This window comes from Manacus vitellinus, unplaced genomic scaffold (assembly GCF_001715985.3).
Source record: "Manacus vitellinus isolate BGI_N305 unplaced genomic scaffold, ASM171598v3 scaffold_58_pilon, whole genome shotgun sequence".
In the NCBI taxonomy this organism is placed as follows: domain Eukaryota; kingdom Metazoa; phylum Chordata; class Aves; order Passeriformes; family Pipridae; genus Manacus; species Manacus vitellinus.
The window spans coordinates 716,264-739,776 of NW_021940671.1; the positions used below are offsets into that span (position 1 = coordinate 716,264).

Genomic DNA, 23,513 nt, shown 5'->3' on the forward strand with positions numbered 1-23,513 from the left:
GCCCCTTCCCCGCGGCTGCCCCGGAGACAAAGGCGGGGATGTGCGAAGTCGCGCTTGCAGCCACAGGCCTGGACATCATCGCACCATAGAGACATGGCTATGCCTAAGCCTAGGCAAGAGCACAGCGTGCACACAGTGCATAGGGAGGTATCCATTCTCCTCCATACAGCCATGCCCTCATATATTATGTATAAACACCAGCACGTCTCTGTGCTCTCTCGTGCTCGCAGCAAGGCTCTCCCCCCAGGCACTGATGCACCTCACCTTCAAAGGTCATGTTTTCCTCTACTTATGTGAGTGCTGCTTGGTAGCAGGCTTGTCATTCCCTCAAGCCGACCTTCCTCACCAGTAAGTGACAAGCTGGATTTCTGAGATGGGCAAAATAACTATGAGACCAGCAATAACACCTGCTTTGTTCTGCATTAGTCTCACTTTTGTCCTGTGTATTATCCTAGCCCAAATAACTCATAGTCCCATGCCCCAGCTCTGGGTGAAGGGTGGCAAATGATTTAAACAAAAGTCTGGTTGCCGAGTACTACTCCTTCTGAAATCACAGAACATGATCTTGCTTAAGCCCTGCGTCCCTTCCATGTGTTAATTAAACCTCAAAAAAATGGTAACAAATACAACTGAAGTTTCATCTTGCCTGTTTGGATGACAGGAAAAGGTGAGAGAGGTACATCTCATATGCTCCATAAACCTGCTGCTTTCACTGCTGCTTGCAGTGAGGTGTATCTTTTCTGGTACTTGTTAGAAAAGAGGGTGGGATATAGCCCCAACAAGAACTAACAGAATCCCATAAGAATGAAAAGCACAACTCCACAGGAGTAGCTCTCTTACCTTTCAAAATCCAAGTTTTTCTCTTCATGCATTTTTATATGCCAAACAAAATATTTTTGGGTATTTTCAGACACATCACAAATGGCTAATCATTCCATTTTGCATAGTTCATCCCTCTCAGTTTTTGTTTCCTGGCTTTAACCTCTTTTCCTGCACTTGTTTCCTCAGCTTTTAACGCATAACAGGCTTTGGCTGACCTATATGGAAAACAGATTATAATCTAAATCATAATAAAATCTATATGTTCAATAAATAACTCTATAAATCTTTCAAGAAATCTCAATCTATTACAGAAATAAAATAACTTGCCTTTCCCTCGTTGATATTATTTGTTTGCTTAGTGCCATTTGGACCAATGAAATTCTGACATGCAGTGTATTTCTGGAATCTGAAGCTTCAGACTGCACTGGCATGGTTCTAACAAAGGCAGGTATGTTACATCCTAGGGATGTGTTCGGAATTCATACAGTGCTTTTACTGAGGTCTCACCATCCTGGTTTTTTTATGTCTGTTTTCTATTTGGGTCCTCAGTGGTGCCCTTTCTGGAGGGAGTAAGAATTCCCATGAGTCAGATGAGGGATTTTTATGTGCACACTTAACTTTTAAGTGAATAATACTGTTAAACAACTACACCCTCTTTATCTGTTGAAGTGCCACAACATCAGAAATTCCTCTGGGAATTCAAGGGTTCTCTGAATTTTTGCTGACACTTTATGCATTCAGCATTTTAATAGGATACAAAATTTCATCAAGACGATGGTGGCAAACACGTACCTGTGATTTGAGACTGAGAATCCTGCGATGAGGGGCTAAACTGTGGACAGAGTGCCCGGCACATCCCCTCTGCTGGCCTGCGAGAGATCGCGCAGCCCTTCCGAGCCGGCACGGATCTCATCCTGCAGTGACCGCCGAGCTCCCTCTTGTGGGAAGAGGAGCCGCTTGGTTTAGGGAAAAGCTCGCGAGCTGTCACTGAGGAACTGTCCCTTCAGCCTGATCCCGCGCGAAAGAACAGGAGGTTTTGTAAGAAAAAAAATAACTGTAAGAAACAAAATAACTGTAGGACATAAGCTGAGCTTTTAAAATGAGAATTAAAATATGATATCTGATTAATCTGTGCCTGAAACTAAGCAATTGGATTTTTGTAAATACAAAGCAGAACTCTGGGAGAGTTTGACAAGGCTGGCAAGTCTTGAGACATTCCATGCAGTATAAATCATTCTATGAACCCAGAAATAAAGGAACTCTCCTTCAAATTCAGAGAATGGCAATTTCTCACTGTGAGAACAACCTTCTGGCCAAAACCACAGGAAGCTGAGTAACCCTCTCCAATACCAAATACAGATTGTCCTACAACTCACCAAACACTTCATTTCAACTCTCCTGCTCAGAGGATGTGATAAAGAGCAGGGTTCAGAGCATTCACTCACCAGTGCATCATATTAGAACAACCTCTAACTATTGGTGGAAACCTGAAAAGGCACAGAGGGGACAGATTTATTCATGAAGAATGGACTCCAGTCACACCACAAGGCAAACCCGAGCTGGGACCCAACAGGACTCAGAAAGGTCTGAATCACATGACCTATGTGACTATAAATCATAATATCCTGAGTGTCAAATAATCACTCAAAAGGCAAAACAACACCATTAAAAATTAAAAGGCTTTTATAGTAAGAAATTAACTTTGTCAGTTTACTTTCTTAAGTAGCTTTTGATCCATTGCCAGTAGTTTTGCTCAGCACAAATGCACCCTTATATAACCAGGAAATCATTAACATGTTAAGCTTCTACTTATTAAGACAAGAAACAGCATAACATTAGTCCTTCTGGAGGGGAATTGATTATTCCAATTGCTCTTTACCTTTGCTTCAGACTGACTCCAAATTTCACTTCTTCAGTTTCTCACCTGAAAGTTCCACAAGGAAGCTGGAGCTGTGACTGTTGCTGTGATCACTGTGGGAATTCCAGCTGGTACAGAGATCGTGGTTTAGCCTACCCAGGGTTACAGTTCATACAGTTTTTTCAACACTCTTTTCTGTAGTATTAAGGCTTCTTCAAAGCTGATTAATTTGCTGATAGAATGGATTAACATACATAGGTAAAACATTGACCAGATAGAACTTGCAAATTCATATTTATTTTCTATAGTTAGTTTCCTTTGTGCTTTCCTCAGCAACTCATCATTTGCAACACAATCCAAGATCCATTTTAGATGATTAATTATTAATATTGAGTTTGTTGCAGGGGAAATCTCAGTAGCACTAAAAAAATGCCCTTAAAACCAACCAGCCAAGCGAAAAAAAACCCCAAACAAACAAAAGCCAATACACCACCAACAAAAACCCCAGTCTCAAAGCATCCATCATATAATAGAGATGGAGTCAGGCCATTGTCAAGTCACAGTTAATGACTGAGTGAGTATTGCATTTGCAGTTGAACTTTTTGGAGCTCCAGATGATACTAAACAGTAATGACATCAAGCAATGTACTGAATCACTAGAAGAAAACCTGTCCCAGTTGATTTTCCAAGCACCATGATTGTGTTGTTGAAGAGATTGCATCTCTGTGATTTTATACAATAACCAAGCTCATCAACAAAAGAAACCCTTAGGAGACATATTTCTTGAGGGGCAGAAAAAAATCCTGATTTTTATCTTGGATTTGCTACTGAGTCATTTTGCACTATAAACACTAAACCAGCATGCCAGCACTGAAACCCAGCACCAGGCCCAGCCAACCTGACTTGCAGCAGCAGAGGGAACCAGCTTTTCTACTCTCAGCCCAGCACACAGCACAAGCAAAGTGTGGATTGTCATCCTTGGGAAGCAGACTCAGGAACTGGACTAATACATGGAACACCATAAGGTCAAAATATCACACATTTGGATAAATAGCTCCTTACATACCCTCACAGATTCATTTTTTCCACCAAATGCTACATTTGTGTCTTTGCCAACAGTCAGCACAATTGCCAAAGTGAAGACTGTCCAATAAAACAGACAGAGAGTTCTTAGATCTCTATCCATCATTTTTTGTGAAGCTGCTGTAACTTACGTCATAATGAAATAAAAGTAATAAAAAAGATGTTTAAGTCATCTTTTCTCCACTTCTTTCTATGTCTTGTCAAACAAATTGGGGGAAATGTCAGAGAATCTAGAGTATTTTCAGTTTGATGCATTGCTTTATTAACAAGCATCCTTATTTCTTAGCAGCTCAAATCTGAAAGGGCCTGTTATAATTAGTTTTCCAGATACTGTTGTTTCTGCACTGATTGCATTACTATCTTAAGAAACTGTAACTTGTAACCATTCATAAGTTTTCTTCTTTCTCTCCATTTAAAATTATTGCAGTATGAAATTTAAAATACTATATATATTTTTTTAATGCCAGCATAGTATGAAGTGCTGGATATAAATTTTAGAAATATGGAAGTTCTAAGCTGCTGATAGATTCCTAGAGAAAGAGTGTTTCTGCTGTCCCACCTTGATTCCTTCGTTATTTCTATGATTTGAGCACTTACAGTAATTTTGAAGGCCACACATTTGAACAGTTTACTGCAAGCAAAAGATTTATAACATCTCATTTATCTTTAGAGAAATATCATTACCTAGACACTCACAACTGCATGTTAGAATTCAGTGAGCTATTGGAAAATTTAGAAGGAAATAAAATGAGTGTATTTCCCTTCCACTTCTTTGGTACTTCTGCAGTTTAAACCTAATTAGCATAATCAAGCATACTAATGCAATTTCACAAATACTGGCCAAGTATTTGTTATAGTAATTTTTGGCAATGCCATCTGTCAGCAGGAATAACTTTTGAAAGAGGAATGTCTTTGGCCATCAGTCATTGTTGCCCAAAGGAAAACAGAGCATTTTAAAGCTGCTTTACTTCAGTATGGAATCCAACCTTGCTGGCTCTGAGTTCCCACCTCAGCCAGGGATGATCAGGTTCATGACTGAGACCACATATGGTTCCAAAATCTTATTACATTATTACAAAAAAACCCCAAACCAAAGCAGGTGGTTAGAGCAGGGTGCAATAACAACAAGGTTGTGGGTTCAATCCACATATGAGCCATTCACTGAGGAGTTGGACTCGATGATCCCTGTGGGTCCCTTCCAATTAGGAATACCCTGTGAAATCTGTGAATTACTCTTAGCAACAAAGTAGGACTGCATGTAGACAATATTCATGAAGATCAATGCAGAGAAGGAATCTGCATCCTCTTTGGAATATATGTGTTCCATATTATGCACTTGTGAGACCATTCTTTCTTATTCAAGTGAGTGGAAAAGAATAGCATTCTTATCTGGTAACATTTTCAAAATATTAGACAGATGGGATAAAACAACAAAGTTCCTACCTGGACTTCTAGGCTTGGAAGTACTTAAATACTGGGCTCTGATTCTCAAGTGGAAAATGAAAAATAATACAGATTTTTCCTGGATGGAGAAACCACAGTGGAAACTATGCAGTCTGCATTTGTGTATCCATACCTGATACTTAAAAAGATTTTTACTGGAATAGTTCCAAAATACTTGGAATTCACAAAAGCAGATCAGAGTTATTTTATGCTATGACTTTAAAAGGGAAAAACTTATGGATAGCACCCTTTACTCTGAACTGCCACTTTTTTCCTGCCCCCATGAGAATGCAACTTCACTATCTAAGATTTCTAGAGAATTATCAAAGAACAACACACTAAAATGACATCATTTTTGACTACAAGCATTTCTGGCAGACAGGTGAGCACATGGCACTGGCAATGTCTCCTTGCATTAAGGATGTTGTGTTCCAACTACACAGAGGAAGGTTTATGTAACAATTGTACCACCCTGCACAAGGAGCCTGCAGCAGCAAGGGAACTCTCAGAAGGGAAGTTTGGCTGAGTTTTTCCTGCCTTGTTTCCCAAATTAAAGCTCTCTGTTTCTGGCCTGAGAGCTTGCACTGCTGCAGGTGCTCTGTGCTGTGCTGCAGAGAAGCACAGGGCCTGAAGGAACAGTTGACAATTAGCAGCAACTCGGGCTGACTTGAGCGTTGCCTTCTGGGATTTCCAGAATGTTCTCCAGGTCTGTGGAAACAGCAAAGTTATAAAATCAATTCACAAGAAATGATACCATCCAGTACTAAGGGTAACAAAAGCTGGATGCAGACCCAGTCACTCCCATGGGGTAGAACCTGGGTAGACAGTGACATGAATGGGCTTGTAGGTGTTTGAAACTGGCTTTTAATGCTTGAAAAACCTCCCCAGTCCTTCAGACTGTAAACAAGGAAAATACACACAAAAAACAGAACTCCACATACTGATGAGATTTCCTGCCCCAATTTGGGCCATGTGCCCAGGAGTGTTCTCCAGCTCCTTTATCATGGACTGTTCAAAGGCCAAGGCAGCAACTCGGGAAAAGAATTCTTTGACATTTTCCCCTGGGGAGCAAAACAGAAATTATGTGTTTTAACAACTGCACATCAACAGATGATCAGGCATAACAAGCACATCTGTGAACAGCTCACTGCTCAATACTGGGACAGAACAGGCCTCTCCAACAATCTGTCTTCCATTCTGATCACTGCAGAGAGAATTTCTAATTTTCTTACTCTGGAATACTGTACCCTGTACTGCACCTTTATTTTTAGCCACAACAGAGAGAATTCAGTTAGTGGTATAATCTTTTTCCATTGCAAATGTTGAATAGTGGTGCACATGTGTTTTTATGTAACTACCTATGAATTAAACATGCTCAGACCCTGTGAAGCAGCTCAATTACTTCTTTCTGCAAACATGAAAGTGCGAGCACAAATAAAAATGCACAAATAAAATTTGATCATTAATAAACCTGAAGTTTCTAATAGCAACAAAATGCAAGAACAACAACAAAAAAAAAGTGAATGGGGGGAGTGGGGGATAATAAGTTCCTCCCACCTCAACATCAGCCCTTGTGGTTATTTTTACATCTTTTGCAGTAATTTACCTGTTTTGGCTGAGACAGACCAATATTCTGCCCGCATCTCATTGGCCAAGCGGATGGCATCCAGCTCTGTCCTCTCACACACAGCATCTGACTGGGGAGACAACATGGAATAACTGATATAAAAGTGTATCTGGGCTGGTAACAGCACAGAGGTACTGCTTGCACCTGCCCTCTGATGCTTCCAGTTTCTCAGCGGCCTTTCTGACCTCGCCTTAGAACTTGTGCAACCAGCCAGGACTGCGAGAACAGTCCCAGATTTAGTACTGCTTTTAAAATGGAGCCTCCACTCCCCTCCCACAGCCCTGAAAGAAAGCAGGGGGTGACATGAGTAACCATTGTATCAATACATAAGTGGCAGGGAGATGGAAAGACAACAGCCCATCCTTGTCATCCCATCACTCAGCAGAAGAGTTGTGGGACCAATTAATCACAACAGTTCTTTGGGTTTAATCTGTTTTGTCTCTCTCTCATATCCACTTTTCTATTGCATCAGTTTTTACTGTGCTGTAACCCAATGGTCTTCCCCCCCTTTTTATTTTTGCTCTTTTTTAGGACTAAAATTTCTTGCCCTCTCAATGGGATTTTGCTTTCTTGCACTTAGTTTTCAGGTCTTTTCACCCTCTCATTTGTTCTCTGTCACCAATCATAAGTATGCTGCTATTTGCTTTTGATTTCTAGCCTATTTGGGATGGATGACACCGGTCATCCTTTTACAGTTTTCTGTAGATTGTCTTACAATGGAGAACCCCTGCAAACTTGAGAAGAAATCTAAACATTTGGAAATGATTATGTGACATCAAGATGATAAGGAGAATGAATCCAGTTGGGAAGACACTGGCTTCACACTGAAGTAATACCTAGAACCTAAAATCCTTTGCTTTGCTCATGTCTCCCCTTCAGTTGACAGCACTACATTCTAAAATCAGAAATTAACTTCCAGTAAGGTACTCTAGCTTAGACAAGGCTTCAGATGTGTGTCCTCAGAGGTCTGGCACGTTTAGTTTTTATTGCAACTCAGAAAAAGTAGCATAAACTACACAGGGTACCAGAAAAACTGACAGACATGCAATTTTCTAGGACTTATTTTCACTAAAGGGTAAGAAACAAAGTGCAGAAGTGATATTGTGGCAGTTGGGTGGAAATAAAAAAAAATAAATCAATTAAACAGCAAATGAAACAAGTTTGTTTTGAAATCTTTAAAAACTAAGTATTGATAACTGCAGGAAGAGAAACACAAGACTGAGAATGGTATAGAGAGTGCATTATATCCTGTTCTTCCAACACTGATGTCATATTCAACTAAGGAAGAAATCTTCCCTGTTCCTGAATAATGAACACACTGTCCCTAAAAAAAAACAAATTAAAAAAACCTTCAAGATCATTAGGTACGTTTGTATGTGTTTGAAAAATACCATGCAAGAAATATTTCATAACTACTTATTTTTTCAGAAAGCCTCTTCTTAAATTGTTTCCAAGTACACTGTTCTATTTACTTGTTAAGGTTTTTGCTCAAGGTCTTTGTCTCAACAACATTGTGTACAACTTGCAAGGGAAATCATGAGAGGAACTAGGGAAAATCCCATTTCCTTATCTGCATTCAATTTACTCACCACCAAATCTTTTTTTGTTCCAACTAGAAAGATGAAGCTGGAATCTGGTTCATTCTCCCTCAATGCATCTTCTAGCCACTGTCTGAAATACAAAAGAGAAATGACAGAATCAGTCAGAGGGAATGAGGAATATAGGAGAAGGTAACAGATAATGGGGTCACAAGAAAAGTGAGAGGATGAACTTATGTGAGAGTATCAAAAGCCTTTTTTCCAGACAGAAAGAGATCCAGAGCTATTCCAAGTCCTTTGAATACAACGTCTTCCACTAACAAAGTTCAAACATATCCACTTCAGAGTACAAATTCAACAATAATTACAGCACCCAGAGAGGGCATTTCCTATTATTAAGGAGAGGGCAAAGTTTTGATTGAGATAAGGAATAAGAAGGCAGGAAAAAAAGGAAAGGTCTGAACCACATAGCAGATTAGATAGAAAAGAGAATAAAGAAGAGTGAAATAATCTATTCAGCATTATAAAACAGCTCCCTATGAAGGCTGTATGATTCTTGTCTCACAAGCTTTTATATTTTTGTTACTCTGGCAATCAAGTTTCTCTTGAGTCATCCAACACAAGTCAAGGAGGGAAGGGAGTGTGTGCGTGTGTGGGAAATCAGGTTCACAGGCTTCAATTACTTTCAGCCAAGCAGAGACACTAATATATATATTATTTTACAAAGTCCTATGTAAATGAGCTAAGTGCCATAGTACACATTCAAATAAGACAGAATACAAGTTGTAAAGAAGCCTATACCTGCATTACAGTCAAAACAGCACATTAGAAATACATATGCTCTGAACTGTGACAACAGTGTGGATCACAGATCCATGTAGGGTTTGCATCCTGCACTGAAAGCAGGATGAGTTTATCCATAACAATTAACATGCTGTTGTAACCAAACCATTACAAGTATCTGAACCAGTAAGTTTAGCTATATCTACATATACTTTGAGTTCTTAATTTTCTCTCCTCTTTTTGACAGGCTACCTCCCCAGAGAATCACTTCAGAAACTAGAGAAAGAAAATAATTTGGGGATATCAGTGTACCTAAAAAAACGAGAGGCTCTTGAGACATTATGCATGAGATGCATCTCATCATTTTCACCACTTACATTAGATGTCAGCCTGTTATTCTATTTATAGCAAATGAAGTAAAAAAATAATGCTTTTGGGGTGTACCTCATCTCTTCCTGCATGTCTAGTTTTGGAAGGATCAAGCTTTGACTGAAGTGCCTTTTTCTCTGCACTGACTTTAAAGGCAGTCAAGTGTAAATAGTTCAAATCTACGCCCTGCATTTTCTTCAGAAAAATCCCACCCTATGCAATCCAAACAAGTGACTGTCATTTTTCATTTCTTAGCTCAAGAGAAAATACACTCATGATCCAGCAAGTTCTCAACACCTACATATGGAAGGCAATTAAACCTGCTGTAAAACCTTTCAAGGATAAGCCAAAATGCAGAAACTTACTTGGTGTGATCCAAAGTTTGGATATCAGCCAGATCAAACACTGTTATTATAACTGCAATAAAAGACAAGAACAGAATAAAAAGTAATTAAGTTAGAAGGTGTATCAGAATTCTCTCCAACCCATCTTGTTAAACAGAGAGAATGTTTACATATAAGGTGCAAGAACAGATTTAACACACAGGAGGTGGAAGACTATCCATTTGCTCATTCCTTTTCCTTTTCTAGCACCCAGTAAGACTTAAATCCTTAGTCTTCAACCACATTTCACCTTTACCTGTAGTCTGCAGTCCACGGAGCCGTTAACCCTTTTGTTTGGGGACCACTAATTCCTGCAGAAATTGTCTCTTACCAAAGGAAATGCCAGAAATACCCACTTCTAACTCCAACATTAATCTCACCCAAACCCAAATTCTTTTCCCCTTAGACATGAGTGCCAATTTTTATCACTGCAACATCAAAACATTCAGAGCTTGGAGATGTGACAACACATCAATTCACGAATTTCTTCATCCCTTCTTCCCTGCAGGAACAGACAATCCATTCCAGCACACTGGGTCTACAGGTACCTTCCCAAGGAGCATATAGGCATATACATCTCTGGATAAAATACAACCTCCTGACACAGCCAGCATCAAATTAATATTGTTCTCACCCTCTGCTCCTCGGTAGTAAGCAGATGCAATGCACTTGAACTTTTCCTGACCTGCTGTGTCCCATCTGTGCAATGGGGGGAAAAAAGAAATTTCAGGTTAATGAAACCCAGTGTAACCTGAGTAAACATGGTAATGAAGCAGCAGACTGGCACAAGGCAGAGAAGAATGTGATACCAGAGAAGTGTCACCATCTGGAACGTGTTATTCATTAACTCCTGATAGAAATACAGTAAAGCTCTATTATTTAATGAAGACATGTGGACTCTGTTTTAACCTTTTTTTTTTTAAATACCATTCATTTTGGAGAAACAATTCAAATATTTTTATTCTGCATGGCAATACCCTTTCCTCAAAACATTTTTTTTCATCTATGCCATTTGCATGGATTTCTGGGGCAGTCTAATTTTGTACATTTCCTGTGCCTATACTAAATAAATCATGTATTAACCCATGTTAGACTCTTGCAGCTGCTAGATGGGATATCTGTCCATACACTACAAATTAGAGACCTACAGCTCAGTCTACCAGCTACTAATGGCACCATTAAATAAAATCAAGAAAGTGCTTTTTATTAATGAACATTATATGCAGTGCCCCCAGGTACTGCCAGCACTGCAGAGGTTTGGGGTTGTTGTAGCCCAGTGCTGCCACTCACAGATACTTCAAATTTATCTTGTATGGCAATCCCACAGCAGGAGGGGGCACTAGTGCTCATCACATGGAAACGTTCTACCCAGCTCCCGAGGACGTGGCAGATAATGCAACCTGATGTTCAGTAGCTCATGAACCTTATTGCTTCAGTTTGCAAAACACTGACACATGAATCTACATTTTTAGAGGGACTCAAAGGCCTGGTAGAATTTTCCAAAACACAATTGCACTGAAATGAGTGAGAAATGGATTCCTAAGTATATTTCAATAAATACCATGAGCCATCTATTTACATCAGTGATGTCACTGAAAAAAAAGTGTTCCAAAGTGAAAAGGTTTTTAAGATTCATGCATTAAAATACCTCATGCAAAGCATCTTATTTCTGCTTTAGGTCACACTCCAGCACAAATAATTCCATAATGCCCTCTACAGAAAAACATTTTCAGCCACTGGAAACACCAAAGGACTCCCTTCAGCAGACCCAAAGCAGGTGAAAGAAGGGCAGGACTCCCACTAGTCTGACAAATGAAGCTGAAAATCAAAGATAACAGGTTCACATACTAATAAAAACACTCCAGTCTTTTTATGACTTGGGGATAATTAATTAGTCCCTAACTAAGAGGTGTTGAAATCACTGAACACCTTAATATTCATTTCAATGGCTGCAGGAATAAAACTCCCAGTAAAGCCAAGTTCAGTGCTCACCATGCCTTTTAAACCCAAGTGACAGACTGGGGTAACCCTAGAACTGGACAAAGGTTGTGTCAAAAGCTGCCACTTCTCTTTCATGAAAGTTGAGTAAAAGAGGCAGAACTCCACTGAAATGGCACAAGACATCCAAGATGAATTTTCACTGACAAGCTTGTAACATTTTTTAGGGATGAGAAATCCAAGACAGCAAAATTTTTACTAAAACTGCTGGTCCAGGTACAGAACCTTTTTTTTTCAGAACACATTATTCTTTGTGCAATTTCATTATTTTCAAAAGATCTTTATTTCACTGGAGCCTGCAGCAATACAAGCTCTGCTGAGACTGTACTCTGAGCAATGCTTAACCACCCTGTTTCAACTTACATCTGGAGATGATATGGGATTCCAATTATCTCAAAACGTTCCATTTCAAAATCCACTCCAATGGTTGCCTTGTAGTCTCGGTCAAAATTATCTTTACAAAATCTGCAATTAAAAAAAAAGGGATGAAATATTAGTAAAACACAACTACAAATAAATGCAAAACTAACACTGTCAGGGTAAATTATGAAGGAAATAATTAACTAACTGTGGATTGGCTATATATTGTAGAAGCATATATGAAAACACTAAGACACTGATTAAAAAAAAGGAGATACTGTATAGCAAATTATGAAGCACAAACATCTAGTAAGCTTTCAGGATGAGATGAGAATCAGAACATTTTTGGACTGTCAAGGAATGTACAGTATCTTATAGTTTTACTTACAAGGGAATGTATTTTGGGTCATAAATAATGACTCAAATGATTGTCAATGAGATTCGGGGTTTTTAAGTTCTACTTAAGAACTTGAAGAAATAATAACGATGACAATGCTGCAAGCACAGAGAAAAAGGTGTCACAGTGATAATAAGCTACAGAAATTCAGTGATCTGTTCACTGGACTAAATACAAAAAGCATAAGAGCTGTTTTTAACATTCAGTAAAGAATCAAGTAAGTATTTTTTAAGGCATTCTGCCTTAAAGGTCCCTCTGCTCGAGCTTCTCCTCCAGTCTTGCAGCTGTAGAAATGAGTACAGGGACCCACACAAGGACAGCTGAAAAGGGCTCAGTGAACAGCCCTGCAACTAAGGAGAAAACATGAAACCAAGACTCAGACACTGAATTTTTTTTTTCCAATTGTTTAGCCTTTAGACTGGATGTCTTAAGAAAACAATGTATAATATTTGACTGGATAAAAGTACTTCAGAATATAACATAAACTGATTGAAGTGCTAGAGCATGACCTTCTGTGTTGGTGTATTAAGCCTTTCTCATACCATAGTCTTAGTTTTGTCTTTCATTTAATAACAAACCAATGAAGTTCTGAGGTTCATGAAGTACTACTCTCAGTGGACAGCAAGGAAATGTTATAACACTTACTTGAGAAACAGAAAAATCAAACCATCTGCTGAGATGTACTGTACCTGTTGATAAGACTGGTTTTCCCAACATACAGGTCTCCTACCACAACCACTTTGGATATTTTCAGCCTGTTATAAATATTTGAAAATGTTACATGGTTTTAGTTGCAATTTCAACAGTCTCTCTCTAAAAATTCTGATTTAGATCCTTAAATTGCAAGTGATGAGTACATGTACCTGTGACTTAAGTTTCCCAAAGTGCCACTGTGCTGCACGAGCAGAACCTTAAATTGCAAGAAAGGAGGTCACCAAAAAAACAAACCCTTCTGGAGCAGAAATAGTCTGTTTATTACTCTCTATATTTTTTTCTTAATTTTATTCCAGTGGGATATGACTTCTATTGCATTAAAATTGCTTTGACTACAGGTGTATACATTTGACAGTTTACACATAAGACCATAGAGTATCTACATCCTTTGCATTAAAATTAATCACAAGTTTCTCAACAGTACAAATAAATGCAGAAACAAAAAATTGCTGATAATAAAATAACCCACTGCACAATGTGTCTCTGGGAAAAATAACCCACAAGGTTAGAGCCAATACATTTTCTGACTACCTGGAATAATATTAATCTGAAGCTGGCTTCATGTAAATAATCCTCTTTGCTCTAGGTCCTCCCCCAGGATACAGCAGATGGGCTTTGGGTGACTCAGCCTGCATTCTTCAAATTGCAGCTGAGTGTACCTTTTAGGAGATACAGGGGGATAAGTGAATGTAAGTGTTCTTGCTGACCTAAACTTGGATTGGCAAAAATGGCTTAAGAGGTTTAATGTTCTTTTCTAGCAAGGAATGGCTTTTTAAACAAAGGCATTAATCTACTGAATACTATTTCTGGTTACATCAGACTTCCATGTGATGCTGATTCCAAGTTATCTATTCTAAATAGTCCAAATCTTGATTGGTAAGCCATGTGACTAATATTTCTAAAAAAAAAAAGAAGGTGTTTTTGGTGCCAATCAACAATAACTGAGTGGTCACAGGCCCCTATGCTGCTGAAATGTCTCTGCCTGATTAACTGTTACTGAGAAAATACTGAGTAAAATCAATGACATTCAGGGAAAAGCAAAAAAGTAAGTGATGGTTTAGAGGTGTGTGTTCCATTAATTTGTATTGGGGAAAAAATCTCTCCAGATTAGACAATTTAACACACTGATGGAATATTCAGAGAGTCTTAACTACAGCCATTAGCTACTGAATTTCTCAGACTAGCTTTCCAAATGACAAAGAAATATTTTATTACTTGGGATAATGGAAAAGGATAATGGTTATTCCTGTCAAGCTTTACAAGTACTGTACAAAACACTGGCTGCCCTTTTACCCCCATTACACCAAAAAATTATTTAAATCACTGAATAATAATCACTTCTAGAGAGCAGTGACAGAAAAGTGTTTCATTTTATTCACAAAGCCAAAATGTAAAGCTTTTTAGCAGTACTCTGTTACTAGAATAAGTTAACTGGACAGTAGGTTTACTCTGGAAATTAAAAAACAAAACAAAACCACAAACAAACAAAAAACAAAAACCCCAAACCTCAAAACATAGAGATGTTGGCATCAGAAGGGGAAAATGCCTCAATTCAATAAAGGAAGTAGCAAATTACCATGAAACTAAGACAGTGACTGTGCTCCTAAAAAAGTAGTAAAGTCACTGATGTCTCTCAGGGTGATACATTTTAGCTTTCTTTTTTTTTTTTTTTTAGCAAGACTCCCAAGTGAAATGAATAAAATGTTGCATTTAAAGATGTCCATCATGATGAGTCTTGTGGTAATCATCAACTCCAGATTTGAAAGAACAGTGAGCTAACTGTCAGTATTCATAGAAGCTCCACTTTATGGAAGATTCTTCACACTGAAGCACAGAAGCATTTATCACTAAAACATACAGCTATTTATTTTGACTGAATAGTGATGATTTCTAACATAGTTTAGCTTTCCTGCCTTGCTTCAGGAGATTAAATCAGTAATGGTAACAGTTCTGGAAGAGAGAGAAGGTGGAGGAAGAAAATAACTTCAAGATTATTACTAGGGCATAAAACAGCTTATTTGGATCTTCCAACGCTATATATTTACCAGAATTTTGCTTCAGTTTTAAGGAACCATTTAAGAGAACTTCTCAGCATGTAAACTTCAAAAAAGACTAAAACTAGATTCTTAGGTGTTTCAAGAACCTTAGAACTGCTGTGTTTCTATCCCTCCAAAGCCTTTATTATCTGCTCCTTTGGAACACCAACAGAGAACACAACAAGGCTGGATCTGCTGGATCTTTTGAACTAAGTAAATACTTTGAAGTGTTTAATTCAAAGGTGCTGAAAAGCTATTTGTTGCTAAACTGCTCCACCGTTTTTTCAGTGCTATGTATGCCAGCAGTAAAAGTGTCTTTGACACTCCTGGGAAGAAGAGGCACTTTGTTCATTGACTGTCAAACAGGTCAGAGAACTGCCATGTGCATGGGCTTGGCTGCCTTGAAACACTGGAGTGAGGAATATGAGGAAGGAGGGAGGAAAAGCCAGTGAAGAAAGCAGGCTATCAAGAACTGAAAATACCTTCTTTGTTGCATACCTGGTTTGTTCCAAACTCACCCTGCTGCTGCAGTGCTCTGCTGCCAGGCAGTGCTGACCTGTGTGTGGAAGTGCTCCTTAAGCTGCAGACAGGCCTCAGGTGTGTACCACTGAAACACAGAACAGCTGCTGGGACAAACTGCCTGGGGGCTGCTTGGCAAGAGCAAATCAGCAAGGAAAAACAGGGAAGAAGATTATTCAAAGAGTTTGTCGAGCACAGAGTTATCCTGGCATAAGAAAAGAGATAGCTTGGGTTAGAAGGCAGTCAGGCTTCCCCACAGCTGTGCTGTAAAACTCCTTGGGACCATCATTTGACCACCTTTCTGAGCATCAGCATCCAAGCACCCACAGCCAAACACATTTGCTCATCATTCTGTACCACAGTGAGTGCCTTGAATTTTCCCAGTGATCTAAGGCACACAAGACAGACACAGATGGGAGCACACCACCAGCAAGTCATTATTCCTATGAAGTCTCTTCAATCTCTTCTAAGTGTGAAGCACTGTTTTTATTGTTAACCTTTAACTAGGAATTAGTTAAAAATGAAGAAAATGTATTTGATTTCATATTTGCTAAAAATACCTGTTATATTTTTCATAAAAATAAAAGCAAAATATGTGGCTGAGATCAAGCATGGAAAAAAATGCTAACTCCCTTAAAATGGTCTTTTGAACAACTGAAAAAATGGAATGGTAATTCCTTGTCCTTCCATGTCCTTTACTCTTCTATTATACTTCAAATAAAGAAGTCTTTGGGGACATCAAAGGGCTTTTGTCTGTGTTTCTACAGTGCCTGCTACATTTGATCTACTGTATGACTAAGGTTCCTATACAAACAGAAAATTAAAATTGCCTCAAATTCTTCAGCCAAAGCCTCCTAATTAGACTTTTTTTGCATATTTAAGATAAGCTATGGTTCCTATTTCCCCTTGGTGTTGGAGCTCTTTAAGCATGTAATTATTAATGTTTTGCTGAAATAACAAGACAAATATTATAAGATAACACTTTTGTGGCAAGAGTCACTTTTTGTAAAGGTTAAAAAGAACAAGTGAGGATTATTATTAAAGAGGTCAGCATTGAATGGGAATTTGGGGTCACATTAAACTTTGAGAGAAATTCTTAAATAATTTGTAATTTTAAGAGAAGACAAGAAGTGTACATTAAGTTAAATTAAAATAGTATTAGCACAAGGGAAAGATAGATCAGTGTGGCAGGGGCTATACAGAATGCTTACCTTGGGAAACTGGGAGATTATTCTGTCCCTGCTCACTGGGGGAACAAAATGCATTAGGCTGGACTTCATCCTCCAAATCCAGTTAAATACTAGCAGAGAGAAAATATGCAAAGAAAAACATAGTATTCAGGAATTACCTCAATACAGGGACAATATGATCAAACAAAAACTTAACTAAGTTCTTACAGACTTATCTTTTTTTTTTTTGTCTTTTTGGTAAAACTGACAGTTCTTTCACTTAATTTGCATTGAGGGAAACCTGTTTCTTATGTAAAAGGGACCACTTCAGCGTGCACAGCTCTAGTAGCAAACAGTGACCTTCTGAAACTACAAGGAACCAACTCTAGTTCCATGGGAGGGCAGAGAATTGCTTACTTAATTCAACACAAGTGCTTGCACTTTAGCCCTCAAAGGCTTTTGCAGTGCTTAATTTGAAAATCTTGCTCATCGTTGTTTCAAATGCCTCTGCACTGAGCACATTAATAAATGTTAGGGGCTACCAGATTTCATTTGGTCAGAGGGAGAAAGGAAGAAAGATGAAGCTGCCACATTTCTTGGCACAACATCAAACTTTCATCCCAGATCAGCCCAGAAAGAATGAAATCAGTAGATAGTCTGACATGGAAAAAGAATAATGCTCACATGAAAATCACAAATGCATTTAAATGTCTCACCTGAGACATATCAATTTGGTTATGCAATGAAACCTCGTGGGTTGCTGGGGGAGGGGACCCTTAATAGGGTACCAATTTCTCAGTGGCGTTCAAAGAACGTTTCTAATAAGAGCATTTCCATCATGTAGCAAAGTGTAAGGAAGGACTCACCGTGCAGCAGCTGATGCAGCAGGATTCCAGCCACACAAACAGCTCAGCCCGCTGCTACGTGGCCATAGCAACAGGCTTGCAACAATTCCCTTCCTCCCGTTCTTCCACGGACCGGGAAGGCGGAGTTGGAGTGATTTAACTATACGCAGGACCCTGGGTTCAGAAATAAAAACCTGAGTTTAGTAGTCATACAGATTGCTCTGCTCAGAAACCGCTCCATAATAAACCCGATGGCCCCTAATCCTGTATAACGAAACAGTTCCCCTGTCTTTAAACATAGTTGTACATATGGATACAAAGAGCAGGATTAACACAACTGCCAAGGAGCTGAGGGAGTGGGAAACTCTTACGGTGCTAATATTAAGCATAGTAGCAATTATAAAGAAACTCCTAAGGGATTTTTTCAGCATTTCAACTTGATTTCATCTCAGCTTCAGAGTCAGGATGCGCATGCCACTAATGAGACATTCTGAATTATATAAATGTCTTTCTAGTCATTAGTAATCTTGCTTTCTAATGTGCAAAACACCAAAAACAAGGAATAAGAAATCACACAGCTCTTTTGTATTACCTAAGTATTGTTAATCGACTCATTAATTTAGACAGCATTTAGTGTGCCAGACTGCAATTTAGGATGCTAAAGGATTTTGCTGTGTATTTCATTAGGATTTAAATTTCCAAATTTCAGAAGAAAAGAAAGCTCTCCCATTCTAACAGTCATATGTTGATAATGCTGGAACAGGCTTGGAACAAGGAGACAAGCCTCTCCCACTCCTGCAGCAGACTAAAAACGTTAAAGGGCAAATGAATGCAGGCAAGTAATTTTAAACAGCGAGCAAATACATAACAAAAAACCTACAGTTGTGTTTTACAACCCTACAATAAGAACAATACTCAACAAAATTGCTAGTCCACTACTTAGAAATAATTATTTATTCTCTTTTGTGAGGAGTTGCTTTTAAACCACTTCAGACACCCATGTGATCTCGACCACACCAGAACAGCCACTTCCCCCCAAAGAATCCAGATTTGCAGCTGATGGGTTATTCCCCAAAGAAAGTAACATTACAGTATTTATCTATTACCATATGGACAGTTCTACTTATGCTACCTGTGACCATATAAAATTTGAGAGATCTAGAGCCTTTCTATGGTGTGCTCCCACCCTTCTGACAAGCTTGAATGACTGCATGGCAATATTAATGTCTTAATTAATGTCGGAACTATAGTTCTAAAAAGAAAAACTCCACTAGTTGGGTAAGAGTTTCAAACACTAACTTGCTTCTGTCATGTGTACATAGGCTGACTCACTGCTCATCTCCTAGAGCTCTTTCACAAACTAAGCTACAAAAATACCCCCAGTTCAACAATCTCGGTGAATGCAAAGCACAGGAGGAACCAAAGCAAACAAACAGAAATATATCGAAATTGAGGGGCCATCTTCACTTACATTCATTGTATTTAATCTAAATCTCACACATGCATAAACATATCCCAATTTACCGAATCAACAAATTAGGCACACCATTAGAGGGGAAAAAAAAATTAAGAAATACAAAGCTGCTAAAAATACTGAGAATGATCGGTGCTGAGATTCAGATTTTCTCTTCTTACAGAGCTGAAAGGGGATTCAGTCACCAGGGAGGGCTGGGAACATGGTGTCTCCACGGCATCACAACCCTCCTTATCTCAACGCCGCAAGAACAGGAGCACCAGCGGATTCTGTGGATAGACAAAGGATTTGAGGCAGGCATGCAGAAGGCATACATAAAATAAGTTAACGCCATGACCACTAACATCAGTATTCCAAGCTGTGGTGAAGGACAAGACAGCAAAATTCATACCCAAAGCCGAGTCAACACTGAAGGATAAATGAAGTCTCCAGTTTTCTCCTGCCCCTTCTACCCTGAAAAAAGTTCACATTCTTCCAATGGAAATATGGTGCAACTTCACAAATATATAGTTAGGACAGTAAACTCTTCTTTAAATAATCTGCTCTAGAACGTTGCAGAAAAAAAATGAATCCTTTCCAGGAAATACTTTTTAAAGCAGTAATTTTTCTTTTATGGATTTTGAAGATCAACAAAGCAGAATCTATTCCTGTGATGTATTTTAATGCGGCTGATCAGAATTACTTTGGATCAGTAAAATCCAGTTTAAAACCTTTGATTATAATAATTGTTACTCAGACATAATGAAAAAAATCTTGACAATTCCTCTATCTGCACTGAGACCAAATATTTCACAGTACAAGCTATCCAGAGTTTTTCCCTGATACCAGATCACATCTCACAACCCAGAACACCCATAAGCTCTGCCAGCAACATTGCAATGGCATGTTCTTCCCATGCCCCTTCCTCTGAACATCTGTGAAACTACGTAATGATAACAGAAACCCTTGCTACACATTCTAGCTGTTCATAGTGACATTTTGGAGAAGATTAGGAAAGAAAACCTGGTCCAAAACTCCCTGAGTTCTCTTCGACCCTTGCATCTCAAGGCGCTCACCTGCTGTCTTCCTGCCCCGTAACTCGACCACCATTGTGTTCACTCTGAATTTTTCTCAATTTTTCTTTTTCTCAACTGTACCTACTTTGAAAACAGGGGGCGAGAAGAGAGACCGCACACTTCAGCAGAGATGCGAGGTAGAACCGCCCCACACCGGGACCCCAGAGCGCCGTCCCCTCGTGCCCTCACAGACCCCCCGCCCTGAGGGGCCGCCCCTCAGCGCCCGCGGCGCTCCACGGCCGCGCCCCGCGCCCCACTACGCCATTGGCGTAACTCCCTCACGGCAGCCGCGGCCACACGCGGCGCTTACGCTGTTGGCGCAGGGCCGGACGCGGTGTTCGGCTGAGCAGCCGCTATTCACGAAGCGGCGCGTACGCAAAGAGCGGGCGCTGTGGCAACCAGGGCACGCGCGCGGTGCGCGGCCGGCCGGGGCTGAGGGGCGGGAGCCGGGACACGGCGGGACACGGAGCCTTCGGTTATCCAGTGCATTCCTTCGGTTTTGAAGAGAGAAACGGAGTTGTCTAGCGGTTGTTTTAACTTTTCAACTCTTTGCCTTGTGTTGGTTTTTTTTGGGTTTGTTTTTTTTTTTTTTTTTTTTTTGTGGAGCAGTTTCCAATACTGGACGTCGTACGGTTCTCTCAGCAGAGCCGCTTTCCGTGCTGAGGGGAGGGCAGCCACCGCCCGTTCTATCAAACGTTACCGAATTCTGAGGGCGGGTTTAAACTAGATCCCCTTTGAAACAATGTCACTTTGCTTGCTTTTGCTTTAATATTATTATTTTGACCTCCTTTTTGGTTCGGGGCATTGGGCCGCTTCGTTTTAATCCTCTGAAAAACATTACCTCCATCATCTTGCAATTCTAAGCTTCTTTCTTTCTCTTTTTTTTCTCTACAGTGTTCAGTCGAGAATTGAACCAGAAGACAATTCAGCAGATGAACAGATATTAGTGCTGGTGACTGTGCACCAGTCCAGCCTCTTTCACAGCTTCCCGACAGTGTTCATGTGCTAAAATAGCTCCTCTGGGACACAGAGCACTGTTCAAAGTCAGTAGGTGTCATTTTGGCACATTATCTGTCCAGTCACCAAGTACAGCCATTTTGGAGTATTTTTAGAGACAGGGAGAATCCTTCCCAGGAAACTTGGGGATGGTACAGCCTCGTATCTCAGCCTACCTGCCCCCTGCTATAGATCCCACGAAAGCTGCTCTGGCATTTGGGAGGAGGGCCCTTCCCAAGCTGAACGAGGAGTTACAGTCTGCAGAGCTGCTGACGCAGCAGCGGGCACTGATGGCGCTCTGCGATCTGGCCCATGATCCAGAAAAGGTCTACCAGGCAATAGAAATAGGTAAGTGATGTGTTGTCATAAGCTCTGACACAGCAGGGCAGGGTGAGGGGGAAACCCCACTTTCCTTTCTTTTTCCTTACAATATCTTTGATGACACAAAATACCTAGGAAAATTTCTGTTTGTTTTACCTTAGAAAGGTAAAGAATATTATAGTGCCATATACATGGCAGTATTTTAAGAGTTACCCTCACTTTAGGATTTATCAATGCCTCACTCTTAAGTTTTCTCAACCCCTAAGTACAAAAGTAGTTCATATAATTTTTTTTCTGTAGAACCACAGAATCATTAAGGTTGGAAAAGACCTCTAAGATCATCAGGTTGAACCATTAACTGTGTACTGCCATATTCACCTCTAAACCATGTCCCCAGTCTTTATTCTGAATTTAGCTAATTCCTAACATATACTAATTAAAAACAAAAAGAAAGCTTAAATAGTCCAAAGTTAGAAACCCCACCATCACCACTCCCATTGTCACTTAGTTAAATTTCATTTGCCTGGAATCTTTTCTAATTCTGTTATCCATTAACCTTTCAGACATAAACAAAGCAGTGAATTTATAAATTTGTATTATGATAAAACTGCTAAATATATTTTATTTAGAAAGGGGAAAATGGAAGGCTTTTAGTTATCCTAAAGCAGGGGAAAAAGGCAAAATCCCTGGTTTTGTTTTTCTTCATTAGACATTTTCTACCACATATGACAGAGGACAGTTTTACCTTCCTGGATCTGTTATGCTTGAGATGCTCAAAATACTCATTTCTCAGATCCCCTAATAATAACAGGAAAAAATTCTGATGAACATTTTAATTAGTAATAATAAAATAAAATAAAAATAAAATAAAATAATAAAATAATAAAATAATTTTCAGAAAAGATCTACAAGTTTACAGAATCTCTGAAGTCATCTTCTGTCATTAACTCCTTCAGCAGTGAATAAAATGGCACATCCAGATATAATTTTATCAGAGAGACAAAACATAAAGAGCTTTTTATGCAGAACTCCTTCTTAGAGGTGTCTCAGTGGTTGTAGAATAAGCATATAACAAAACAGACAAAAAACCCAAACAAAAAAAACCAAACAAAAGATCCAAACAAAAACACCAATCCCGGAACTTCATGAGAAATTAAGACAGAAGGCAATATAACCAAATTTATCAGACTCATCACAATTACATCTGGCCATCACTATTTTCAGAACCCTTTATCCCAGCACTTAGAAGAATCCTAGGTTTGGATTTTGGAGAAAAGAAAAACCATGAGCTTTCTTTTGCAATTTTTAGCAGTCTGTTGTGTATCTACACACCTCATGTTACACCGAAAAAGTCCTCCAGTTTGCTACTGCTTTTTTCTCCATTTACTTCCTTTGTATTTTTTCCCCTCATAAAAGATAATAATCATGTTTAAAATTTTTTAAGCTCTTGTTTGATTAACAGTAGCTGCCAAAGTAATGCAAGATTATTGTTTGTTTGGGGTTGTGGTTTTTTTTTTGTCAGTGCTACCTGTGCATACACAGAATCATTAATGTTTCACCACATTTATTTCTGTGTGTAAAGCAACACTGTTTTTATGTAGCCTGTGCTACACCTAAAGAAGTTTAAAAATCATCAATCCTGCAAACACATGCTTTTCCAAAGACATCAATAGCTCCACTGACTTATTTTTAGAGTTATGTCACTTTATATTTGCAGGATTAG

The 23,513-nt window shown here is 39.2% G+C and overlaps 2 protein-coding genes across 2 annotated transcripts in view; both read right to left on the bottom strand.

Annotated features, from left to right (window-relative positions):
* Window positions 1-3,628, bottom strand: part of BCR (BCR activator of RhoGEF and GTPase) — a 98,877-nt gene extending 95,249 nt beyond the window's left edge. The window contains exons 1-2 of the mRNA XM_018081962.3: window positions 1,615-3,628; window positions 841-1,037 (exon numbers count right to left, since the gene is read on the bottom strand). Of these exons, the coding sequence (XP_017937451.1) occupies window positions 841-868 (28 nt within the window). The 5' untranslated portion in view covers window positions 869-1,037; window positions 1,615-3,628. The remainder of the gene's footprint in view (window positions 1-840; window positions 1,038-1,614) is intronic.
* A 643-nt stretch (window positions 3,629-4,271) lies between these two features.
* RAB36 (RAB36, member RAS oncogene family) lies at window positions 4,272-18,115 on the bottom strand. The gene is made up of 11 exons (XM_008925749.2): window positions 17,966-18,115; window positions 17,142-17,230; window positions 15,930-16,018; window positions 13,351-13,416; window positions 12,268-12,369; window positions 10,541-10,605; window positions 9,889-9,940; window positions 8,423-8,504; window positions 6,813-6,903; window positions 6,148-6,267; window positions 4,272-5,914 (listed from the first exon to the last, which is right to left on the bottom strand). The coding sequence occupies exons 2-11, from the start codon at window positions 17,208-17,210 to the stop codon at window positions 5,853-5,855; spliced, it is 798 nt and encodes a 265-aa protein (XP_008923997.1). The 5' UTR covers window positions 17,211-17,230; window positions 17,966-18,115; the 3' UTR covers window positions 4,272-5,852.
* Between the last annotated feature and the right edge of the window lie 5,398 nt (window positions 18,116-23,513).

Excerpts from the sequence above, each read along its gene's own strand:
- RAB36 (XM_008925749.2), bottom strand. The coding sequence starts at position 17,210 with ATGAAGTCCAGCCTAATGCATTTTGTTCCCCCAGTGAGCAGGGACAGA. Across the intron at positions 12,370-13,350 it reads AAAACCAGTCTTATCAACAG|ATTTTGTAAAGATAATTTTG; the intron begins GTACAGTACATC and ends TTTTAATTGCAG. Across the intron at positions 8,505-9,888 it reads CAAACTTTGGATCACACCAA|ACAGTGGCTAGAAGATGCAT; the intron begins GTAAGTTTCTGC and ends TTTGTATTTCAG.